The sequence below is a fragment of the Asterias amurensis genome, chromosome 10 (genome assembly GCF_032118995.1).
Source record: "Asterias amurensis chromosome 10, ASM3211899v1".
In the NCBI taxonomy this organism is placed as follows: domain Eukaryota; kingdom Metazoa; phylum Echinodermata; class Asteroidea; order Forcipulatida; family Asteriidae; genus Asterias; species Asterias amurensis.
This window is the reverse complement of record NC_092657.1, coordinates 990,308-1,014,254: the sequence shown is the minus strand read 5'-3', so window position 1 is coordinate 1,014,254 and position 23,947 is coordinate 990,308. Positions and strand designations below refer to the sequence as shown.

General features: G+C 38.6%; 1 protein-coding gene across 1 annotated transcript in view; it reads right to left on the bottom strand.

Annotated features, from left to right (window-relative positions):
- Nucleotides 1-5,331: 5,331 nt before the first annotated feature.
- Nucleotides 5,332-23,947, bottom strand: part of LOC139942996 (ephrin-B2-like) — a 155,023-nt gene continuing 136,407 nt past the window's right edge. The window contains exons 2-5 of the mRNA XM_071939811.1: nucleotides 11,513-11,808; nucleotides 10,751-10,852; nucleotides 9,722-9,856; nucleotides 5,332-9,079 (exon numbers count right to left, since the gene is read on the bottom strand). Of these exons, the coding sequence (XP_071795912.1) occupies nucleotides 8,925-9,079; nucleotides 9,722-9,856; nucleotides 10,751-10,852; nucleotides 11,513-11,808 (688 nt within the window). The 3' untranslated portion in view covers nucleotides 5,332-8,924. The remainder of the gene's footprint in view (nucleotides 9,080-9,721; nucleotides 9,857-10,750; nucleotides 10,853-11,512; nucleotides 11,809-23,947) is intronic.

The following is a 23,947-nucleotide window of genomic DNA, read 5'->3' as shown; positions in this document are numbered from 1 at the left end:
GCAGACAATTGGTTTAATTTGGAAACAGGGCTCGCATGGTACTATGGCATAGTGAATTCCTTGCTTTATACTTAGTAAATAATCTGCGAGTCAAAGCAAAGGCATATGCATTAACTTAGGACTAGGTATATGGGTGGACAGGGGGACTTAAAAATATAATGTGATCGGAAGGCATACACTGTAAGTATAGGCACACAATAATTACCAGGAAACATAGGCATACAGGGAACTCTTGTTCGAACTTTGAAAATAATTGAGTTGAAGACACACGCTGTGGGTATAGAAAATTAGTTCACGCGGGAAGGAAACGGTACTGTGAATTAATGGTCTGACATTTGACGGGAATTGGGGATTGTCGCTGGGGAGGGTGGCGGGGTTTGGGGTTGGGTGGCGGGGTTTGGGGGAGGGTGGCGGGGTTTGGGGTTGGGTGGAGTAGGTTGGCTGGGATCAACATGTCGGCGGGAATAATAGCGTCAGTTTCTGGTGGGTGTTTACCGTGTATCGTAATGTTTGTTTTAGACTGTGTACAATATTATTTAAGACACTGTTATATCGAAAACCAGGCAATATCAAAAGTTGCTAAGGTAGACGACTCAAACTAAGATTGTTTTGCCAAAACCATCGCACGACATTAAGAATTAATTTGGATAACACAAATTTTCGGCCGATTTATTTTCTTCTCCGATTTACCTCAAAATTTAACCAAAGGAAGTTCTTCATGTGTTAAAGACAGTCTCCAAAATACAGGTTGCTAGAACAATGCGATGGGTCTCAATTATTAATTTAAATTATGATTTTGAGGCGTCGTTATATCCGAACACCAGGCATTATCTCAAAAAGCAACCATCGTAGACGACTAAAACCAAGATTTGTCTGCTCCTCTCCCTCCATTTACAGGCGATTTGGAAACAAATAATTTTCGGTTGATTTTAAAAGAAAACAAATTTTATTCAAACTTTAAAAAGTTATGTTTGTTTACTGTATGTTTATCTCTCTTTATAAAGGCAACGACTTTTGGCAGTTTAAGGTGAAAAACTGTAGATGCCAAACCAGTTTTAGAATGACAACCTGCAAATGTCGAAATCAACTCAGAATCATGATGTAGGTTTGGCCATTACATTGCTCTAAGATACAACTATCCATGAATTGAAGTAGAAATGCAAACTGAAATCTAAGCTACTGATAGAAGTCGATTGCATTGACAGCAAGTTGACATTGACGATGCAATGACCTATGCCCCTACGTTACTGCTACTTCCGGATTGCCGTTGTTTATATTGAGCATGAAGGTGGAATAGAAATGCGACAAATTTACCCGTTTTATGACAAACTAGGTGTTTACACGTCTTCCACTAGGCATATTCCTATTCTGCATTATGAACTTTAACAAACTACATGGTAAAGCTTACCCATAGAGACATTAAATCACATCAAATCATCGTAAGTATATCCACGGTATTGACAAACTTTCAAGCATGGCTGGTGGCCATTTTGAATATCGTGACGCGGCATCAAGCCGTCGAGTGTCCAGACTTCTACTGTGCGTTTATATGGTGTAAAGCGGTAGTCGGATACCTTCCGTTTCCTTTGGCTGGTTCCAATCACCGGTGCCTGTCCAAGTTCACAGGGGTACGGAACTGGCTCCCGCAAGATCTCGCGAAAAGAACCGAACTGCGAGAATTGAAGGCTGGAGTCATATTAAAAGTGATAAATAAACGATGTAAACAATGTAGCCAACACATTTTCAGCAAAAAAGTGAAAGCTCACAAAGCTTGTACACAGTTTCAGGCAAAATTTGCTTAGTCCACAAGGTAAGCTTGTAAGTTGTAGCAATTTTTTGTGTATACAAAAATACGCAAGTAGCTTTGTGTGTTAGTACACACAGCTATAATGACCTTATGTATTTTTTTTTCACAGGACTCGGGAAAGTACTGAGTATACAGTGCTAACACACATCGGTGTATGGGTAAAAACCAAAATTAATATTCTTTATCCCCGATGCAAATTTAACATCTATTAGACCTTATATTAGTGCACACGGCTATGTGCGTTTTCAGGCAAAAATATTTATTAATACAAAAGGCCTTCCTTGTTGCATTTTCATGCAAATATTTTTTGAAAAGTTTTGTTGAATTTTCAAGCAAGATTTGATAAATACTTTCAATTTCATACATAAACAAAATTAAGATAAGGCATATTAATAATAGAAGTATGAGAACCTTTCCTTAAAGCCATTATACACTTTCGGTAAACAGTGTTGTCCAAGTCCCACACTTCGTGTATCACAACTTATATATAAAATAACAAACCTGTGAAAATTTAGGCTCAATCGGTCATCGGAGTCGGGAGAAAATAGCGGGAAAACCCACTCTTGTGTCCGCACGTTTCGCCGTGTCATGACATGTGTTTAAAATAAATCCGTAATTCTCGCTATCGAGAATTGATATTGTTTTACTGTTTTCTCAAAAAGTAAAGCATTTTATGGACTAATATTTCAAGAGAAGTCTTTCACCATTACCTTCTGTAAACCCTGCAAATTATTTGCAAATCTGTGAACTTTAAAAAAAATTTCTGTACCGAAAGTGTATAATGGCTTTAAGAGCAATAGCAACATGTGATGGTTTACAAGGAGCTGTGGGGCAATATGGGATATGTAAAGTATATTATGTAAAGCACGTAAAAATAAAATGACTCGGTGCACATAGCGTAAAGAGAAGGGGTTTGCCCCAGTGTTCCTGGCTTGTTTTGCAGCTTATTGCGGAAGAGTTTCCTTAAATGGCGCCACCACTTTTTCACTCATTTTTACAAAAAGGGATATCTCATTGAAGTTAATTAGATACTATATTATTTCATAGTGAATAAAAAAGTGGTGGCGCCATATAGAAACTTTTTCCGCAATATGCTGTAAAACAACCCAGGAATCCAGGAACACTGGGGCGAACCCCTTTTCTTTACGCTAAGTGCCCGAGTCATTTTACGTACTTTACACAACACACTGGACCTACAGCTTTGCGTCCGAAGGACAAAGCAAAAATGGTTAAGTGTCTTGCTTAAACGGACACAAGTGTCACAACCTGGACTCGCACCCACAAAGGGTGTTCTTATCTGCAAGGCCATGACACGCCACTTTGGGGTTAGCGTAAGCCCACAGTCCATAGGCCTACTTTCCTCCTACGAGTCAAAGAAAATTCGCTACGCCTAAAGCATTCGCAGGAATTATAAACATGGCTTCAGGGTAAGAAGGAATAATACACAAAAACACAAATACTTTTTTTGAAATGAAGTCTTATTCTTGCATTTTAATGCAAATATTCTGCAAACAGAAGGCCCAAATTATACATCAAGAAACCCTAAAACAATACATCATGAATAATTCATTAATTATTCAATAACATTTACATAACAATGGCCATACACATAAAAAACCCAAAATATCTTTCTTGGTTGGTACCCTGCAACTGTACATTTCAATGCTCTTATACAATTGGAACCAACTAATGTGTCTAGTAAAATGTAGTCAACTAATGTTTATCGATTACGGAGGGAACTTTAAAAAAATGTTGTTATGTGTTTCAGATGCAAGATTATTAACCATTCACATTTCACAATGTGTATAATGACAAAGCGAGCTCCTTCAATCTAGAATCCCAAATGAAGAATTGACAGATTAACATATCTGTTTTTCGATCTATGAAGTTACGAAAATGGTTGCTGTAAATAAAGATGAATTTGTTCGAATCATTTGCTATAAAACAAAATTATTTCTGGGTTATAGGATGTTTCTAATACAGTTCGTGCTAAATCATTTTAAAGAAATAACTATAATTTTGGAGATGTGTGCAGGAGTCTACCAATTAATCTTTCCTATAATGTGAGATTTCACAACCATTTTGTGGTGCTTTCCCTCCACTTTAAATGCATAAGTCATGAAAATGCATAAGGTACAAATATGCAAATTATTGGGCCTTTCCATTATTTGAAAAGGTGGGAGACGTTTCTTCGCACAATTTTTTTTTTAACAGCAAAATACGTACAGCTTTTTGAATATTTAAAAACAAAAATCATACAAAATATTACTATTTCCATATTACAAATTATTGTCCCAAAGCATAATGTCTAGTAAAATGTAGTACTGCTGTATGTACACATATTTTACAAACGAAAAAATTGACAGCCGTCAAATGTTTTAGTAAAATAATTTCATGTATTGACATCCCCTGATTGAGGTAAAGCTACCCATAGTGCCAATCCAACAGTCACATTGCGACACTATGCAGATCCCACAGAAATTTGGTTCAGAAAACCTTTTCTGTGTTCATGTCTCTTCTCTTTCTGAATTTGCATATGTAGCTCCACCCCTTAAAGGAACACGTTGCCTTGGATCGGTCGAGTTGGTCTTTAAAAAGCGTCTGTAACCATTTGTTATAAAATGCATATGGTCAGAAAGATGTTTTAAAAGTAGAATATAATGATCCACACAAGTATCACTCAAAATTGCATGGTTTTCCTTTTACCTCGTCGACTAACGCGGTGGGACATTTATGGGAGTCAAAAAATATATTCTACTTTTAAAATATCTTTCTAATCATATGCAGTTTATAACAAATGATTACAAACGCTTTTCACAGACCAACTCGACCGATCCAATACAACGTGTTCCTTTAACCCATATAAGTTTTTATCCCGGGTATAAAAAGTACCCATGCCTTCAAAATCTTGGCTCATGTTTTTTTTTTTCCCTCCCCTTACTGGTTGCAAAAAGATTATTAGTAACTTTGAAGATTAATGCATATTAAACTTTCATAAATTAATATACCAACTCTGTCTACTACTGCATATTCATAAGCGCTACAACATCATTGGCTCCCTCGTAACCCACATAAAGCATAATTAAACATTCACAGTTCATGAATAATAAACATAATCTCATGAATAAACATAACGCATACATATAAAGCAGCAATGTTAATAATTTGTACATAATTGAATAAAATTTATAAATCTAGTATTTTTTTTAATAAAGCAAAGAAAAAGTCTGTGCTACTCCCTTTCCGCGGGAAATAAGTTTATTGATTACTTGTTAAAGGGTGAACATACAGTAAATGAATGAAACAAAAAAACAAACAAAACAATTTTCCACTGAAATAGACCTTATGCATTGACATCATCAAGCTGCCTTCTTAGAATGCGCAGCTTTGTTCGCGCTGCGCATATGATCAACCAATGAGCCACCTTCATTTTAGACTGGTTCCCTGTCAAATACTTGCTTTTCAGAACTAGTGATTTCATTGGATACAATGATTTCACTGGATGAATGCTTTCTATATCTGTGTTTGATTGGTCTGAGGTGGCGTTTGGCAGCCACTTTCTCCATGTAAAATTAATGTAGGTGAAAGGTGATTATGGACAAGGATTGACCACAGCTCGAGGTCACTCTCAGATCTTCAGGCTATCTTCATTTGACCTCTAGCTAAGAGCGCTCTACTCAAACGATGTCATGTGCATAGACCTTATCGCAAATACTCAGTATGTACGTGTGTAATGAGTTGGTTGCTGGTCTAGCTAGCGCTCAAGTTTGATCCCTAGCTAGACCAGCATGCACCCCATTAAACAGGTATTACGTGGCGTGTCATGGCCGAGCGGTTAAGAGCACCTGATTCAAGCTCTGGTGTTTGATTGGCAGAGTGTGGGTTCGAAATCGGGGTCGTGACACTTGCTACATAAAGTTGGGGAGGTAGTGCATTCTGCTCTACCACCCAGGCTTCGGATTGATGATACCTAAGCCTACATCCATATGGACTATAGAGGGGGTAAACCCTGTTTCAGCCCTAGGAGTAGGTGGCAACAGCCTCTGGAAAAAAATAATTGTAGGCCACATGGTTGACAGGCCTTGTGTGTCTAGCGACTTGCATAAAGTAAACTTTTTTTTTGTACGCTTGCGCAATGGGTGTTTGCGAAAAGGTCTATAAAAAGGTCTATTGAAAAGCAAAGTATCATCAACCCATTCCCACAAGTACGCATCAATACGATAGTTCGAAACAGCCCTACACTACAAGTGCATGTTAATTCTTACGTAATTTCTACAACTCTTTACAATTGCAAATATTTTCACCAAAAAAGCTCTCCCACTCTCTCACTCACAAAAAACAGACAAATATATAATATTTGCATAGTATCAAAAGTTGAGATGATTTCTGAAACTCAAAAGACTTCAAGTTTCTGTTAAATTTGAGTAGTTTTTAAAAAGAAAAAAAGGAGATCGTGGTGGTTTCTTTCAACAGAAGAACCATTCGATCTGTTTCTATGTACAAAACAACAACAACAAATTGAACTTCTAAAGCTTCAGGATTTTTTTGGGGGAAAAAAAGAAGAATATGGGATTACTTTTGAGACAATAGTTCCAGTTTTAAAACAGTTATTTTGAAATAAAAATGGTGGAGTAAAGGGACGGTTTGGGGACAAGGTGATAACTAGACTATCACAAAATTAAAATGTGAAGACCTGTTTGGAATCATTCTAGTGTATTCAATTCATGTTGTGATCTTCAAAAAGAATTTTTTGAACTTCGTACTTTTTGCACGGGTTTTAAATTTATTTATTTACTTTCTTAACAAAACACATTTTTTGTTCACTACACACACTTTACTGTGGTGAAAAGTTATCCCTTTTTTGGTTTCACAATAACACGTGTCCTTGTCAAATGTCAACGTTATTTTAAAAAACATGATTCATTCGATGTGTTTCATGAAAAGAAAGTTGTAGAACTAATCACAATTTTTTACCTTCCCTTTAACCTTCACAAACAAATCGTTTAAACCCCCAATCTTCTGGTATTGACTGGGCCCAATTTCATAGAGCTGCTTAAACAGAAAATATTGCTGAACAATTGTCTGCTAAGCAGAAATGAGCAGGATACTAGTCACAAATTGTACTTGTGACATGGAAGTTTGGCTGGTAACCATATTTTGGTAAGCAAAATTTGGTTGTGCTTAGCTAGTTTTATGAAAAACTAGCTTAGCTAGTTTTTTAAGCAGCTCTATGAAATTGGGCCCTGATTTGAATTGATACTGTAAGTGAAGAATGGTGATCGGGAGTTCAGAATTCGGCAGTAAGCCATGAAACTGGGGCCTCATGTCTTACTATTGGACCACTCAGCTTTTCTTCGGGACAAAACGTTAAATCGTTATTATCATCACAACATTTCTGATCCATGTGTTTAACATGCAACGTCATGAGACAACATTCTTGTACAGTAATTCCACTTAATACATTCAAAGAAAAAATTCTTGTGGAACATCATTCATTGGCAAAAAATGGTGGTACTAAATTTTTACAATATTTATTTTACAAATTCCTCTAGAAATGTCCATGCAGAAGTCAAGTCTGTAAGTATTTAAAAAAAAAAAAAAAAAGGAGAAAAAAAAAGGTTTTTGTTATTTTTTATCTTTTTCTTATAAAACTCTACAATTGTAAGCATTAATACTAAATGTTAACAACCAAAAAACGGCCATCTTACATGTTTTAACTTGTGAAGATGGCGCCTACTTATTTACAGTAAAAGACATGGCTTTTTTGTTATAAATTAAAGTTTGAAATATACATCTTTGAAAGAAAAGAATGAAATTAGGATTTTTTAATACAGCTGACCTTAATGGTCATTTTAATATATGCAATGCTTGGATAAATATAAAAAATTATTACTTGAATTAAGGGACAACGATTATTTTCATCTAAAGAAAATAATTTCAACTGAATACAGTTTTCTTTTTGAGGTGGTTGAATATTAAGGTATAAAAATATTGAAGAGAAACTTTTTGGTTTTATAATTTCGATGATCATTTTCATAATTATTGTTCAGTTTTGAGACTGCATTCTAAGACAGGGGAAAAGGCATCTAGCAAATAAAAAATCTTTGGCGCGACTTTAGTTCTCTAAGTAATAATTTTTAGTAAAGGTATAATGTCTGATAAACTGTGTATATAATTTTAAGCAAATTATTGCTTTGTTTTGTTTTCAGCATTTTTGTTGTCAGCCGATAAGTCTGTCTGATATAAAAATGTCAGCCTTTAAAGTCAAGTTTTTGGTACATAAAATTGACATGGTTTTATGAACTCACGCCCTCTCACCTTTTATAAATACGTGTTTTTTTGTGAATATATTTGTATTCCAACAAAGAATGAGTAATCTTAGCAACTCAATTTTGCCTGGGTCTTATTTCATAGAGCTACAAAAAGTAGCTTAGCACAGCGCAACAATGCTTACCAGAATAAGGTTACCAGTCAATATACCATCCCACAATGTATCACATGTGACTGGTATCAAGCATAACATTGCTGATCACTATTGTCTGCTTAAGCAGCTCCATGAAACAACAGACTTCCATTTTTATTCCCCAAAATTAAACTCATCAATTACCAAATCTACTCTTACAAAAACGAAGAGTATTTCCTTTTTTATCCTAAGGGGTTACAAATATTTAAAGAGGACTATAAAATCAGCCTACTTTGGAAGTGAAATGTCGTCAGTCGTTTTGATTCTACAAGCTAAGCTTCTCTACCCAGCAACATTCAAGACAAATAAACAAATTCTCTCAAAATTTCAAAATTTATACAGATTTTTGAGTTCTTTATTCTGATTTCTGGTTGAGAAAAAAAAACACTTCCCTTCCAAACGAAAGAACTTCTTCACTCTTGAAATTCAAGAAATAACGAGAGTGAATTTTACTTTACGAGTTCCGCGTAAAAAATAAACAAAAGAGTTGATGAATACATCATCGGCTCCTAAAAAATAAACAATAAATACAAACAGAGTCCAGTCTCAACCAGAAATCAGTTTAAGACGCCTCCCCACCGACAAAATCGGGCGGAAAATGAACCATTCATAGAAAAAGAAAATGTGGGAGTTTAAGAAGTCTTGTTCCCGGACTCATCGGAGTGTGGACCATCTTAGCATTGCAATGAAGAACGTGATGAGAACAAGCAGTGGTGAATGTCTGAGTCTGGTGCTGGCATTATCCGAGGATTGGGAGTCAGGGTTTTGTTTGCTCTGCGTCTTTTCCTGGACCTGCTCCGTGAGCTTGTCTGTCAAAACATAAAGAAAAACAAATCATCAGTTTTGTAATTTATCTCTAGTTCAAATGATGTGGGCAACATGGTAGGAGTGAAATATGATATCACAAGCTTAAACAGCGCCCTCACTGTGGTGAAAAGCTCATTGGCTTAGAGTCCAATTTCATAGAGTAGCACAACAAAAATATGCTAACAGAAGGTCCCAGCAAAAGTACCATGTCATATGTACAATCTGTGACTGATAGGCCTATACTGCTTATTTTGACTAAGCAGAAAGTTTCTAAACGGAGTTCTCAAATGGGCCACGGGGCCTTTCTCAAACCTCGGCTTGGGCTCCGGCTCCAGGCTCGGCCTGCAGATGTTCGAACCACCAGGGCTTACAAAATACACGCTGCTCCAAAAAGTACAGGCCTGGGGGCTGCGCTGCGCTTCCCGTACGCAGCGCACGGAGCCCAAGCCAGAGACGGAGCCCAAGCTGAGGTTTCACCAAACTCTTCCTAACTTAGGATAAATCTTAGGATGAGTTAAGTTCTGTATCCATAGATATTACAACACATTGAAGCCATCCTAAGTTAGTTACTCGTTCTAACTCGAGATAGGATTAATCCTAGCGTTTTGTGAAATCAACTGCAGGTTTCAAAGTTGTTAACTTACCTGGTCTTGTTGTTCTTGCTTTGGTGATGGACACAGTCTGTCGTTGTGTTGGTGGATGGGTCCTCGGGTTTGTTCTGGGCATTAAGGTGGGTTCCGCTGTGGCTGGAAGCGTTGACTGCCCTGTTGGTACGAACACTATGAATAGAAGAAAACAATATTTATAAATTATTTTTTTATTTTTTATTTAGATATATCGCTGTAAATTATTTAACTGTAAATAGATTTGACATTCTTGTAAAAATACTGTGACAGTTTTCTGCTGTTTTCTCATCAAATATTTACTCTAATCAGCTGAAACTTTCACATGTGACTCTTATTTTATCGTTCTTTATAACGTTGCTTTTATATAAGGATTTTTCTAACATCTCAAACCACGGACAGCCACTTCGAGGTGAGGGCTATACTTTAAAGCCATTGGACACTTTCTGAACGGAACGAAAATTAAAAGTTCACAGATTTACAAATGACTTACAGGGTTTACAGAAGGTAATGGTGAAAGACTTCTCTTGAAATATTATTCAATGAAATGCTTTACTTTTTGAGAAAACATTAAAACAATTATCAATTCTCGATATCGAGAATAACGGGTTTATTTTAAACACATGTCATGACAGGGTGAAACGTGCGAAAACAAGGGTGGGTTTTTCCGTTATTTTCTCCTGACTCAAATGACCGATTGAGCCTAAATTTTCACAGGTTTGTTATTTTATATACAAGTTGTGATACACGAAGTGTGGGCCTTTGGACATTACTGTTTACCGATGATGTGCGATTGCTTTAACTGATTTGAGCCGATTTCATCTTAAGATGAGTTGTCAGTTTCAACATACTGATTTATGTTGTGACATCATACTTTACTTAGCAATTAAGATTGATTTGCAGTTAAGATCAATCTTAGCTCTTTGTGAATTCAAGCGCTGGTTTAGAATTCAGAAGGTCAAGGGTTTTAATCTCTCCTAAGGTGTTCATACATCAAGGGAACTAGACTTATAAGGAAAATGGGGCTTTACAGAATTAAGTTGAACTTACCAGTAGGTCTTGGTTTAATGTAAACCTTGACTTTCATGTGATGTGATGAGCAGAGTCCATCTTCTTCAATACCCAGCCCACCAAGAGAACCATCGGATGTTGCTGTATGGACACAAAGACAATAAGACTAAATGATAAGACATTTATAATTCATCAACAGGTTTGGGTGCCTGTCAGTGTGACACATATATGACCCTGTCAGTTTGGCTTTTGTGTTCCTGTCAATTTGGTTTGTGTTGCCCAGTCAGTGTGACACTTTTGTACCGGTTACATCTGACCTTGTCAATGTGGCACTTGTCACTCTGTCAGTGTGACACTTATGACCCTGACAGTGTGACACTTTTGTACCAGTTACCCAGACTCTGTCGGTGTAACACGTGTGACCCTGACATTGTGACACTTTTATCCCAGTCAGTGGGACAGTTGTGACCCTGTCAGTGTGACACTTGTATCCTTGTAAGTGTGGTTCTTAGGTCACAGTTGGTGTGACACTTGTGTCCTTGTTGGTGTGGCTCTTACGTGTGACAATTGCTTCTCGATCAGTGTGGCACTTTTGTCATTGTCAGTGTGGTTCTTGTGTCTCTGCAAGCCAGTGTGGCTATTTAGAAAGAGCCTGCAAGGTAATTTTTGCACAGTCTGGCTGCAATATGAGACACATTGTTTTAAACCATTGAGCTTGAATTTGATCTCCGTTTTTTCTTCATAAAGAATCCAAAATGTTTTTTTCTTTCTGAAAGCTCTGTTGAAGTAAACCATACTTACTTATAAAATAGTAGGTGGTACTATGAGAGAAGGTCAGGCTACCGGGGAATGAAGAATCTTGCTGGAACAGCAATAAGTAGGAATTATCCTCGTACGGCCGATTGCAAACCAATAAATCTCGGACGGGTCCATCATCGTGATCTGTGCTGCATGTCTCAAAGCCGTGTCTTGACACCTGAGTGAAGGTCAGGTATTGGGCATGAAGGCGACCGGTCGTTGTGTTGGGTGTTTTGGGGCACTCGATTTTCACCTTGTCGTTGATTTCCGCTTCCACGGAGAGGCCATCTGTGCCGAAGCTGGAGTGAAAGAGAGGAGAAAGAAATCAAAAATGAGTTTCGGGAAATAATCTTTAATAACTTATTAAAGTCAAAAATCGGGTTAGATCCTCTCAAGTCATTACAAAGGGTAAGTTATTTGGTAAGTTATTCAGTAAGTTCGATCAGAGACCATTTGTCAACAACTAGTCAATATTCCAGTGATTGGTAAACTCTAAGCATATTCATTTAGGTTTCACCAATGCATTAAATACATCTTGGGTACCACGCAAAATTGCTGAATGGTCAACAATAAACAACTAAAGTCCCTTGATCAAAATTGCTTGATGTATCACACAAGTTCTTGCAACATCGATGAACAACTGTAAGCCCACACTTTGACAGGTTATTTCTAGGCATATGCTGGGATACACCAAGGGAGAATACTGGTCTTTAACAATCACCAAAAGTATACCCTGCATAAGCCTCATCACATTAATCAGCACACTTCTCAAATCAGGACTGCACCCCATGCCGCCCCCTCACCCCCCCCCCCCCCTCCCTTCAGGTTTCTGACACCTGTCTGTTACAACCAGTTTAATTAATGACTATGTCACTGCAAATGAGTCCCCAAACCCTCACTCCTTCTATGTACCCATCCATCAAACGGGTGCTGGAATTAGGAGGTGAGGCAGCTATAGTACGATCAACTCAAATGTCAATTAAGGAGATTCCACATTCTCTCCTACAATCTCAGTACTGAGTTCTGCGAAGCTAAAGTCTGTTCAAACTGCCTCTATTAGCTACCGGGCAATCTCGGTGGTCTAGTTGGTAAGACTGTTCTAGATTGGAACAGGTTGTGGGTTCGCATCCCACCCAGGTAATCTGCCTGTGATTTATTTCACAGAACTGGGGGAAGTACAGTGCTTAAATCACATTGGTGTTAGGGTATAACAAAATGAAGTTCTTTATCCTAAATGCAAATTTAACATCTATTAAAGATTCGTTTAGACAGACAAAGTTTCATTTAGTTTATAGAAAAGTTTCAGAGAAAATCCTGGAATCACAACAAATCCTCAAAAATATTACGACTATCTAATCACTGATTCTGACAAAAGCTTGCATTTATAAAGAACAGTGTGAAAAGTTCAACTTTGTGGAGTGAAGCTTTTAGGCCAGATTGTGTTCAGTCATATTTTTGTTATCCATCAAAATCTAGAGGGCAGCTAGAAAGGAACCAAAACATCCTGACGTGCGTAAACATCGACATACAAAGTAAAAATGTTGCCTCATTAAATCCATACCCACTTAAACACGTTAACCTTATAAAATCTTCATTTAAACTACGTCAAACAACAGCGTTTTTCCTTACTACCCTAACACCAAACCACCTTCTATCATCTCCCCACGGCATCAAACAGTTTCAAATTCCTCCCCAAAAGTGAATTCAATTTCAGCGAGGGTAATTTGACTTCTGATCATCTGAGCCACGAATCCCGAGCCCTGTGTACATAAAACAGCCTGGACTCCATCCCAAAGCTAGCAATAAGCCGGCAGAGAGAGTCTCCCCGGTGGTATGCAAACTGACTCGGCAAACACAACAGAGCAAACATGAAGAGCCAGATCCAAAGAATCGTCATATTGACACTGGGTAAACTTCATTTAGCGGCTGGCCCTGACGCCGGGCGAGGATATCGTTAGAGTAACACGGTAGCTGCAGCGGCTTATGAAAGAGTTTGGATTGAGGTTTCAGGACGGCTTTTCACCTGGCATGTCAAGTGGCAATTGGGAAAAGTTTAAAGAGGTAGGCTTTTTAACCATCTTGTGAATGGTTGGAGTTGACTTTTAGAGTGGTTGTATACTGCCCTCAATGTCCCAGGTAGGCCAACACCAAATAAGACATTGGTATTTTACTTCTGTACCCTTGCTTAAAAACAAACCAAACAACCATGTGTATCTAATCTGCTGCCCTCTTGTGGCAAGTATTAAACAAATATTTACCAACATCTATTATTCTACCTCCATACAACCTCAACAGTACTTTCTAGAATCTTTATGTTTAGGAACAATCCTTTTTGAGTTGATTTTCTTCAAATTCTTTCTTGAAATTCTTCCCTGAAAGTGCAAGGAATGGTTGGAAAAGAGAATTTATACAGTTTCAAATGGATACCACATAACTTGTGTTCAGTGAAAGCTTGGAGGTAGAAATAGAAAGACAGTTCTTCCTCCATGGTTTATGCATGGAGGTAAAAAAAAGTGTAATGCCTGTGTGTCCTTGCTGGATGGTCTTTTCAAGCATAGTACTTTCTCTATGATCCAAGCTATACCACTAGACTGCTAAATGCAGCGCCATTCACACAACCCACCTCAGTAAACATACAAGCTGACATAACTCCCAAGTTCAAACAACACCTTCACTACTCCTTTCAACTCGTTAATCCGGTTTTAATTCCTCGACAAAGGACTCTTAAAAGCAGACACCACAATTCAATGTTTACTCTCAGCTATCGTTAAAAAAGCCACACACACACACAATTACCAGACACTGTTTTAGAAAGGTCTTTGTTTAGAAAATCCACCAGCAGAATGAAAAGTTAAACAGTCCCAAAGTGGCCAGGACCCATTTTCATAAAGCTGTTAGCAGAAAATACTACTTGACAAACTTCTTTACTAAGCCAACATTGAGTGGAGCACCAGCCACAACGATGCAAACTCAATGTAACTTGAGCTGGTAACATATTTCTGCTAAGCAATACTATTCCGTGCTTACCCAGTTTTTGTGCTTACCCATGCCATAACAAGTCCTATAGAAAACATCTTGACTTTTAGAAAGTCCTTCACCAACAATGACACCCCTAATGGCTTAATTGACTGTAAGCTCTTAGCACCAGCTCTATTGGATCAAGGGTCGGTCCACAATGGTTAAGAGGGGGTTGTTTTTAATTTCCTTCAAAGGTCAGTATTTACTGGATAATTGAGGTATCTGTGTGTGTTAAAATTATCAGAGAAAGAGGGATTTAATTATAAAGGAAAGCAATACCTTGTGAAGTGATTATCACAAGATTAAAAAAAATCACTGGGCAAGTAACATGTGTTTTGTTTGGATCACAGTTTGTTTAGTAGCAGCTGTGCTCATCTGTGTGTAGGGGCAGAGGCACAACTACATGAACTACAACAACCATGGAGGATAAAAACTTACTTGAAATAGCACTGGAGAGCTGTTGATATTCTTAAAAGTTAAACATTGTTTGAAACGGCCTCCTTTGAAGTAATGTAGTTATAGGGAAAGGGGTAATTTTTTACCCACAAATTTCTACTGGAGCATTTCAAAGTGCACCAAGATAAGGACCAGGGGTATGCAGGAGAGGTATTGTGCCTGAAACTGGAACATTTAAAGGGGTACAGGGGCATGGAGGCAATTGCCTCTGGAAGAATCATGCATAGCCTTTGCTCGGTTGAACAACAGTTGTCAAACATTTTGGTTTATGTTTTTCAGCAGAAGTTTTGCTTTTTCTATTTTCAAATCTCAGATAAAAGTAGTTGTCAAGGACAACAAAACAAAAAGCTATCAATCATGCAGGTTCACAGAAGTTGGGGGTTAACTTATACAAGAAAAAAACTCTGCTTCATTGTCTTAACGTCTTTAAGATGCAAGGCATGCTCATAACTCATTGCAACTTTTCTGGGGGATCAAAACAAAACAGCCAGACGTAATGAATGTTGCAACTTATTTGGGCTTGAGACCGAACAAAACAAAACTAGCCTGACAAACTGTTCACCTTTTAACGACAGATGAAGTTTTTAGCACCTGGTAATTTCAAGTCTGTGTAACATACACAATTTGTAAAGATTGACATTTTGCTCTACTTTCCAATGTAAACATCATTTTACACCAGGTATACAAACCCTTTTGTTTCTTACCAACATCAACAAACTTTTGATTTGTTATTTATCACCGAGAAAAGCAACGTTTGGCATGAGAGTGGGGACCTTTCGATGACCCCCTTCTTGGGGTTCATCTATCACCAAGCCTGAGTTGGAGGGGCATGAGGGGCGAACAAACAACCAAAAGCACACCTCCAATTTGCAGGTGCGAGTCTCACGAGATCAAACGCTATCGTGTCAAAAAAATTTATCATGGCGATTTTTCACACCCCTGGCCGACGTTTTAGCTGTCAACTTGTGAGGGAAATTCATGGGGCAGGTGATTTTCAACGTCGAGTTGGAATTTTTCCCCTTCTTATCGTGCTTTTCCTGATAATTTATTTTCTGGAATGACGGGTTGGGTTGGGGATGTGGTGGAATTGTAAGATGATGTGTCAATGTAATAGCCTTTAGAAAAAGACTCTGCTAGGGTCGAAACGTCAGGCCATTAACTATTTACTGCATTTTATACCGTAGGTCTTTTTGTTTGGAAAGCATTTTGCGACAGCTAATTATATTTCCGCACGATATGACATCGTTAATGGTTGTGCGTGACAAAGACATTATTTCAAGGAGTAGATTACTTCTATATGAAATGTTTTAAAGGTAGGGTCATACTTTGGTCAGAACTGCAAAAATAAATAAACAGAAAAACTTTTCTGTATACAGAATTTTGCTAAGATTTGAAACAGAGAGTGTGCTTTCTCCAGAAGACGATCAGAGCATACTGATCGAAACATCGAGTTGAAACCAACAGTTCTTTTCAGAACCACCCCAACTCATTTAGAGATAATCATTACATGGCGTTACCACAAACCTTTCCATAAAGAGAGTGCAGTAAATTATAAAAACTGTGTGCACATTGCACATTATATGAATCCATCCACATTTAGCTTAACAGCTTTATGTAATTGGAGGGCTCTGATAACTACAGAGCCAAGTGTCTTGAAGAAATGAGTAAAGACTCTGCTTTTCTTCTAGTCATCCAGGCCAAGATGCTAACCACCCCCCCCCCCAACTCTCGGACCCTTGAGGCAGTTTCTCGGATCAGTGCATATCTGACCCTCTTGTCCTCCAACCACAATACATCATCACCTACTTATTACACTGTCCACTGGTACCCATGCCATGGGCTAGCTGTCCGCACCAACATCATCATCAATAACCTCTACCCAAGGGCTTTGTTTGCTACATCCCATCCATCAGCATGGCAGAATTCTGACTTGCTTTTCACACTTTGTGTCTATTCTGTACAAGACTAGATCCACTCAAATTAACACTCCTCTCCCAACAAACAAATATAGATGTTGAGCAGAAAATACTGCTGGTATAATTTGCTAAGCAAAAATTGAGTGGGGCACTAGTCACACTTTGTGTCGATTCTCTATGAGACTAGATCCACTCAAACTAATACTCCTCCCTCAACAACAAAAATGGTCGGGGAAGAAGAACAGCATAGTAACAGTATGATTAAGAACAAACACATTATAATAAAAAAAACAAAGAGGTGTTGTAGGCGGGTTGCCTGAAAATTACTTTTTAAAAAATGAAACTGGATGTGTGGGTGGCTGTTGAGAAACATGGACTAGTGACCAAGCCTGTTATGGACTCAGACCCAGTGCTATTGGACCCATCCTTTAATAGCGACAGGTCCCAACAAATTCAGACAAGAGGTCATATACAAAAGGTCATAATATACTCACACTTATAGAAACAGGTCAACAGATTCTTGAGATAAACACAATAGGTCAACTAAAAAGCAGGGAAAGTACAGAAAGCTTAAAGAAATCCTGAGAAGTCTCGTAGGCTGTAACACTACCTAAGAAGGTTTAGGACTTGGTATGTACTAAATCCTTGTAAGAAACTAAGCACTAAGGCTAGACTAGAGGATTTTCACTGTCAGCGGATTGTTTCTGCTGAACGACCATCTTAAAGATTCAGGCAAGAAATTTTGCCCTGGGGGAAGAAAGTTTGACAATTTGATGAGTACAAAGACTGACCTACACATGTACATGTTCATATCAATAGGCTTTTATAGACATTTCAGACTATTTAATAACAATTTTGATGATTTTTCCACACTTTCTACGACGCCTGGCCCTTGAGGAGCAGTACTGTCTTGAAGACCTGATGGCAGCAAATGAGAAGACTGTGAGATGCGCCCAATCTTTGCCAAACATTTGAAGAGTAGATGGACTCGAAAGAAGAGAATCTCCATGTCTTTAGAAAAATGTAACAGCTCAGAGAGTACACTATACTTTTTTGGACACAGAGACTGCCTCAAAAGAAGACCCCTAGTGTACATCATATGGTTCAACTTAAAACCAAGCAGTGCAATATTTATCCATCACAATTCTAGAAACTATAGCTGGAGGCATCCTACCCAGGAAATATCTTCATAGATCAACAACGCAAGGTCACTAGGCCAGGCTAACCCCAGCCCCTACACTAAACCAACTCTCTTCTCTCTTCAGGCGCTTTCAAGAGAGACAAATTCCGACGTGCAAATGAGCTGGATTGAGAGTGGAGGCTTGTTTCACCTTTTTGTTCTTAAAGTTCAGTTCGGTTTATTTATATCCACAGTGTTATCAGATGTAGAATAATGTTAGGTTAACTCTTTAACAGCCACAGCAGCCACAAGCGGTTGTACCAAAATGCCTAAGTGGTCGCAAACGACCGCAAAATTTGGCCCACTTCAGTCATCAAAGTAAAGGTCATGTCCAGATATGAAGATTTCTGATGTTTTTAAACCCAAAACAAATGTTCATGTTATTTTTATTTTTTTATTTCGCTTGTCATTTCACAAGTCACCCAGCTTTGTCTGCACCTGTCCATCTTTCTAATGAAATAGTGATGCTTTCCACCACTGAACTAGCCAAAAAGACAACTTGGAGTAAATTCTGACTAGATTTTACATTTGGCCAGCGCACAACTGTTGAGGAAGCAAACACAGCTTTCAAAGAGACAAACACAAAGCAAGTCCAGTGCCTTTAAGATATTTTTCACCGAGGGGGGAGACAATTGTCGACCTAACCGATGAAGGATTGTAAAGAGGGGAGATATATCAAGCTGATACCGGAGATGTGAGTAAACGATACCTCTATAATGGAAGAGAAATTGCCTGGAAAAACGGTCACGGCAACCTTTTAAGGTTAATGGGGGTGCGTCTAAATCAACCAGGACGTATTGTTGTCACTCTCGGGACCCAGGAATTTGTTTGAAACCGGATTATTTTTTTGTAACGAGGGAAGAATGTATTATGGATGAGAGGGTGGAAAAAATTTCATGTTGATTTAAGACAAATGTTTTTTCTTTGAGAAAATAAAATTAGCTGTTGCAAACAACTTACCAACCAAATGGACCGATGGTATAAATAAAAGTAAAAAGTTAATGGCCTGACGTTTCGACCCTTGCAGGGTCTTTCTAGAAGTCTAAAGACTCTGCTAGGGTCGAACGTCAGGCCATTAACTATTTTTGGCAAATATTTTTTTTAACAAAGTGAAAATGAATTGATGATAATGTCAAGTTAGACCAATAAAATCTAGCCACTAACTTTTTTTTTTTGCATTTATACCATTTGGTTGGTAAGCAGTTTGCAACTGGTACTTTAATTCTATTTTAATTTCATTATAAGCAACTGATAAACATTTTCAGGCAAGTCTACTTTTTCCAGCAAGATCTCTGCGGTCTAAGATAACCTTTAGTACAAGCCCTAGCACCAAAAAACTCTTCAAAATTAGCCATTCCAAACAGGCATGCACTTTGGCAAGAATGACAAAATAATGAATAATGAATGAATTTTCAGAGATAGATTAATGAGAAATCAACCAGCAATTTCCACTGGCCTGATTGTTCCGATAAATTAGAACGTTTAAAATGTACAGAATAGCTAACGCCAAATTCCCCCTCAAGTAAAATTTTTGGTTTTGATTTATTGACCACAAATAACCAAACGAACCCCAACACTACCACAGAGGGACCATCAACTGGAGCATAATCATGCCGGTGAGCTCACAAGCCTTGTTTCATTACATCGACCTCATAAATTGCCGACATGGTTAGTTCCGATAAACAATCAAATGCAAGTACAACAAACACCCCTCCTTTGAAACTGAAGCAATTGGCTTCTAACTGACCCAGAACCTCCTCTTCAAACGGAGTTGACGATAATTGTAACAGAATTATTTGGGAATTAACCTCGTTCTGGGATCATTGGACGTTTTAATTGAGTTCAACCATGGAAGGGTGAGGAAGAGTTAAAAGGACGCCGTGAGGTTTGTCCTTTCCTTTGATCGGACCATAGAGCTTTCCTTGCTCTATTATCGGACCCTGCAAATTCACTCAACTTATTAGACAGAAGTAGAAAATTAAAAAAAACAGTCAAATAGCAAGACCTATCTCCTGTAGTTGTTAATCCCACAAATCAATGGAATTTCTGTAGTTTAAACCAAAATCACCCCAAAATAAACAAAATCCAGATGACACCCAGATAAAAAAAAGTGAAACCTTTTCCAGTAAAAGAAAGCAAGTTCAAATTTCATCCCATTGATTAACCCCCTGCCCCTACCCAGCACCCTTTTAAAAACGCCGCCCCAGCATTCCCAAAGTCTTATCTACAAAGGTGTTATTCCTTAACAGCTTTTCAATTTACAGAATAAGATTTACTTTCAGTTTACCTCTCAGGACACCATAGGGACCAACTGGAACAAATTTGTCACCCTACCCTATCCAAACCAACCTTAATCACTTAACGGTACTTTCTGAAGAATACCTGTGGTTTTATGGGACTTTATGACATCTTGATGACATTTTGATACTTATTAAGTAATTTAATTGGATCTGAAGGGTGTGGGTGAAATAGAAGCAAGGGAGCTGGGGGGGGGGGGCTTGCCTCCTAGAGGGAGGGGGACCTTGAAGATGGTAGGGGGACACCTCAGATGTTCAAATAATGAACAGGCCTCAAAAATAACCCATGGCACTCACAACAATTGCTGTAGTGTCCTGTGCTTTTTGCTGTACAAAGTTCCAATACAATTTCCCTCGTAGAAGTGCCCCTAAACCAGAGGAACATTTCTGTGCCCCTCAAGTACGAAATTCAAGGCCTGATTGAACCTTTATCAACATAACATTATGCAGTAGCTTTCTCACAGATAGATATTCAGTGCCAAAGCTCCCTTTCCAACAGACACCCCAATCATCCCCGAATCATCTCAGCGCTCCAAGAAAGAACAAATATTTTTCAGGAAATCCCTGCCCAACCAGTTACATCATCTCAAATCCTCTGGCTCCACACCTGTCCCCGACTACCAACCAACAAAACTATCTCCAGCATTTATCCTTGACGTCCGGTGTGGCTACCAATTGTTTGGTCTGAAAACGAGCTTCACTGATTGGCTCTGGCGGGTGTGTCACCAGGTGTCGCTGGTTGCTATAGCGATACATCCACCTGGCATCCACATGTCACTCAAGGACGCAGAGCCTGGGTTTGGATGTTGTTTGGAGGAGGGCAATAAAATGCTCGTGACTTGGGGTCTTTATAAGAGGTCTGTTCACGTGGTTTAATGCCTGGGCCTGTTGACACATTCTGTGTACTTCTTGGCACTACAAGGTTTAAAGGAAGAAAGTGCAAGACCCAGATAGAAGTCTGGAAGTAGAGTAGGGTATGCAGTGAATTGATACAGTAAGCCTGTTACAGTGGCCAATCTAACTGCACTCTACCTTGCTTTATACATTAACCAGTATTTGACGAGACCTACTTTACAGTAAAAAACAGTGTTCAAGAAAAGTTTTCGAAGAAAAACAAAATCAAAACTGTTCCAATCCAAGGTTTGTGATTTTCAAGGCATTGCATGGTGAGGTATCAATATAAATGTTGGTTTATGTCAAAGGACAAAGCAAATTTGGTAAAGTATCTTGCTCAAGGAACCAGGACTCGAACCCACACTCTGCTGATCAGGAAAAAAACAGAGCTTGAATCCCATGCTCTTAAACACTCGACCAAGACACACCATGACACCATCAACTTGTTGTTTTTCTTGCTTTCCGGTTGTAAGCAATATCCTTCAAGAACAATGCATTGCCAAAGTCTCAAACTTATTTTGAGGCAACATATGTTTTTTGACCCCCATCTCAAGTCAGTGTTACAGAGTCGATTTCATGCATCGGTGGCAGGAACACTCAGCTACTGCATGCATCACAGCCACACAGGCTCCAAAAACTTAAATGGTTTTGTGAAATTTAGCAGGTGGAAAATTCAGTTATAAAAAAGTTCAAAACTATTGAGTAAAACACTACAGTAAAATAGAATTTGAAACTTTGCACAAATCAGGAGTAAATATAGGCGAGGTTTGCAATAATACTCTTATGAGTGTAGTTGCCTGTGGTTGGCAACTCAACATATTGATCGGTATGCTCTGATTGTCTTCCAAGTCAGGAATTTTATCTTTAATAGGGAAAGTCCATTTTTATTTTGTTAAGGGCACTTCCATTGCAAAATCTTAAAGTCAAAGGGAATCTTTTGAAGAGGCACAAAGGCCAAGACAAGGGGCAATGGTCTCCATGGCCTACATGTAATTCCAGGCCTGGTCTTCCGGAGAAAACAATTGTAATTGTGACGTACATGGGGAGCGGGTAAGGCCACCAATGCTGACAAAACATGTCTGATAAACCCTTGGTAAAAATCATCAATCTTGGACTGAACAAGAACAAATGAGAGAGATTTGGTCGCAGGAATGAATCAAGACATCCATCATCAAGCAACACCCCCTTCTTAATCCATCTCCTAATCCACCTCAGCGTAACTCCAGCAACCCCTCCACCCACTCTAGTCTCCATAATCCACCTGGGCCCAATTAAGCAGAACATACTGCATGACAACATTCCTTGCTAAGCAAAAACCTAGCAGGGCACCAGCCACAACAATGTAATTTTGGCTGGTACACCTATTCTGTGCTTAGCAAGTTTTTGTGCTTAAGCAGCTCTATGAAATTCGTCCCTGGCAATTCATCATCCATCCCTGGTCGTCAAGGATGCAGGACGGGAGACGGGGAGAGGTTCAACGATGTAGGGGACGCACGGATGACTTCTGCTCCTGCTTGGATGATCACATCATCCTCTCTCCTTGCTCAGGAACACTCCCCGATAGTATGACCTGAATTCATATCTGATGCTGTGTCTGGAATTTCAAGCCAACCCCCCCTACCATCTTCCTCCCGTTCCATTTATAGCAGCAATTACTTCCTTCTCAGATGATACAGGTATCCTGGTACAGGAATCCACAAGATTTCTAGGTGAAGTGATGGATGAAAAGACACAAGGCAGCATTTCATTACCCCCTACACATTTGCAGACGACAGAAAGCAACCTATTCAATTACTACAGGAATAACTCAGACATTTCTGAGTTTCAGACATTTCGATATTTTCCTCTAAAACAGAACAAACTAAATCATCTCAGAGCAATATTTCCGCAGGAGTAGAATATCAAGCAAGACAAGTTCTTGAAAGAACATAATCTACCCAGCACATTGTGTTACCGCAAGTCAAATAAACACTTTATTACCACCCAATCCTTTTTTTTTTTCTCCATCTTAAAACAAAGGAAAATAAAACCGTTTTAAAATGCAATCTTGTCCTGACTCCTTTGTCTACTCCCCTCCTTTTTAGTAACCTTGTTACTCCGAAAACATACAATTTAATAAATATAATAAATAGAGCAGACAGTACTTATCATCCAGGGTTAATTAGGGTTAAGTTATTAATTACGGTTAATATAAACAACAATTGTATCCTTTATCCCTAATAACAATAACTCAAGGCTTTCAAAACCATAATCCTTGTTCTTATGATCTCTAACTCTGCAAAAGTAATAATATTTGTTCACCAGAATTAACAATATTGTTTTAAATTTGTCTGGGCTCCATTAAGCAGGTCATTGCTAGAGTCATGGCTTCGCTGAAGCATCTAAAGGTCAAGTTTGCCCGCCATTATCTCTGACCCTCGCACCACGATTTGTTGCCAAAACACAACCCCGGAGACAGACTGGTACCTTACAAAACAGGTGGTACCCATCATGACGACGGAGAACGAGGAGACAAAATGACATGATGATGTTGCATGAAGGGAAACAGAACTGTAAGGATACCCAGGCACTAGGAGGTTTATAGTTAGTTGAATTACATCCCTAAGGCTTGAGCTTCAGCCTAGCCGCAGACATCCCCCTTTCCACACCACAACTCACATGCTTTCTATTATATATC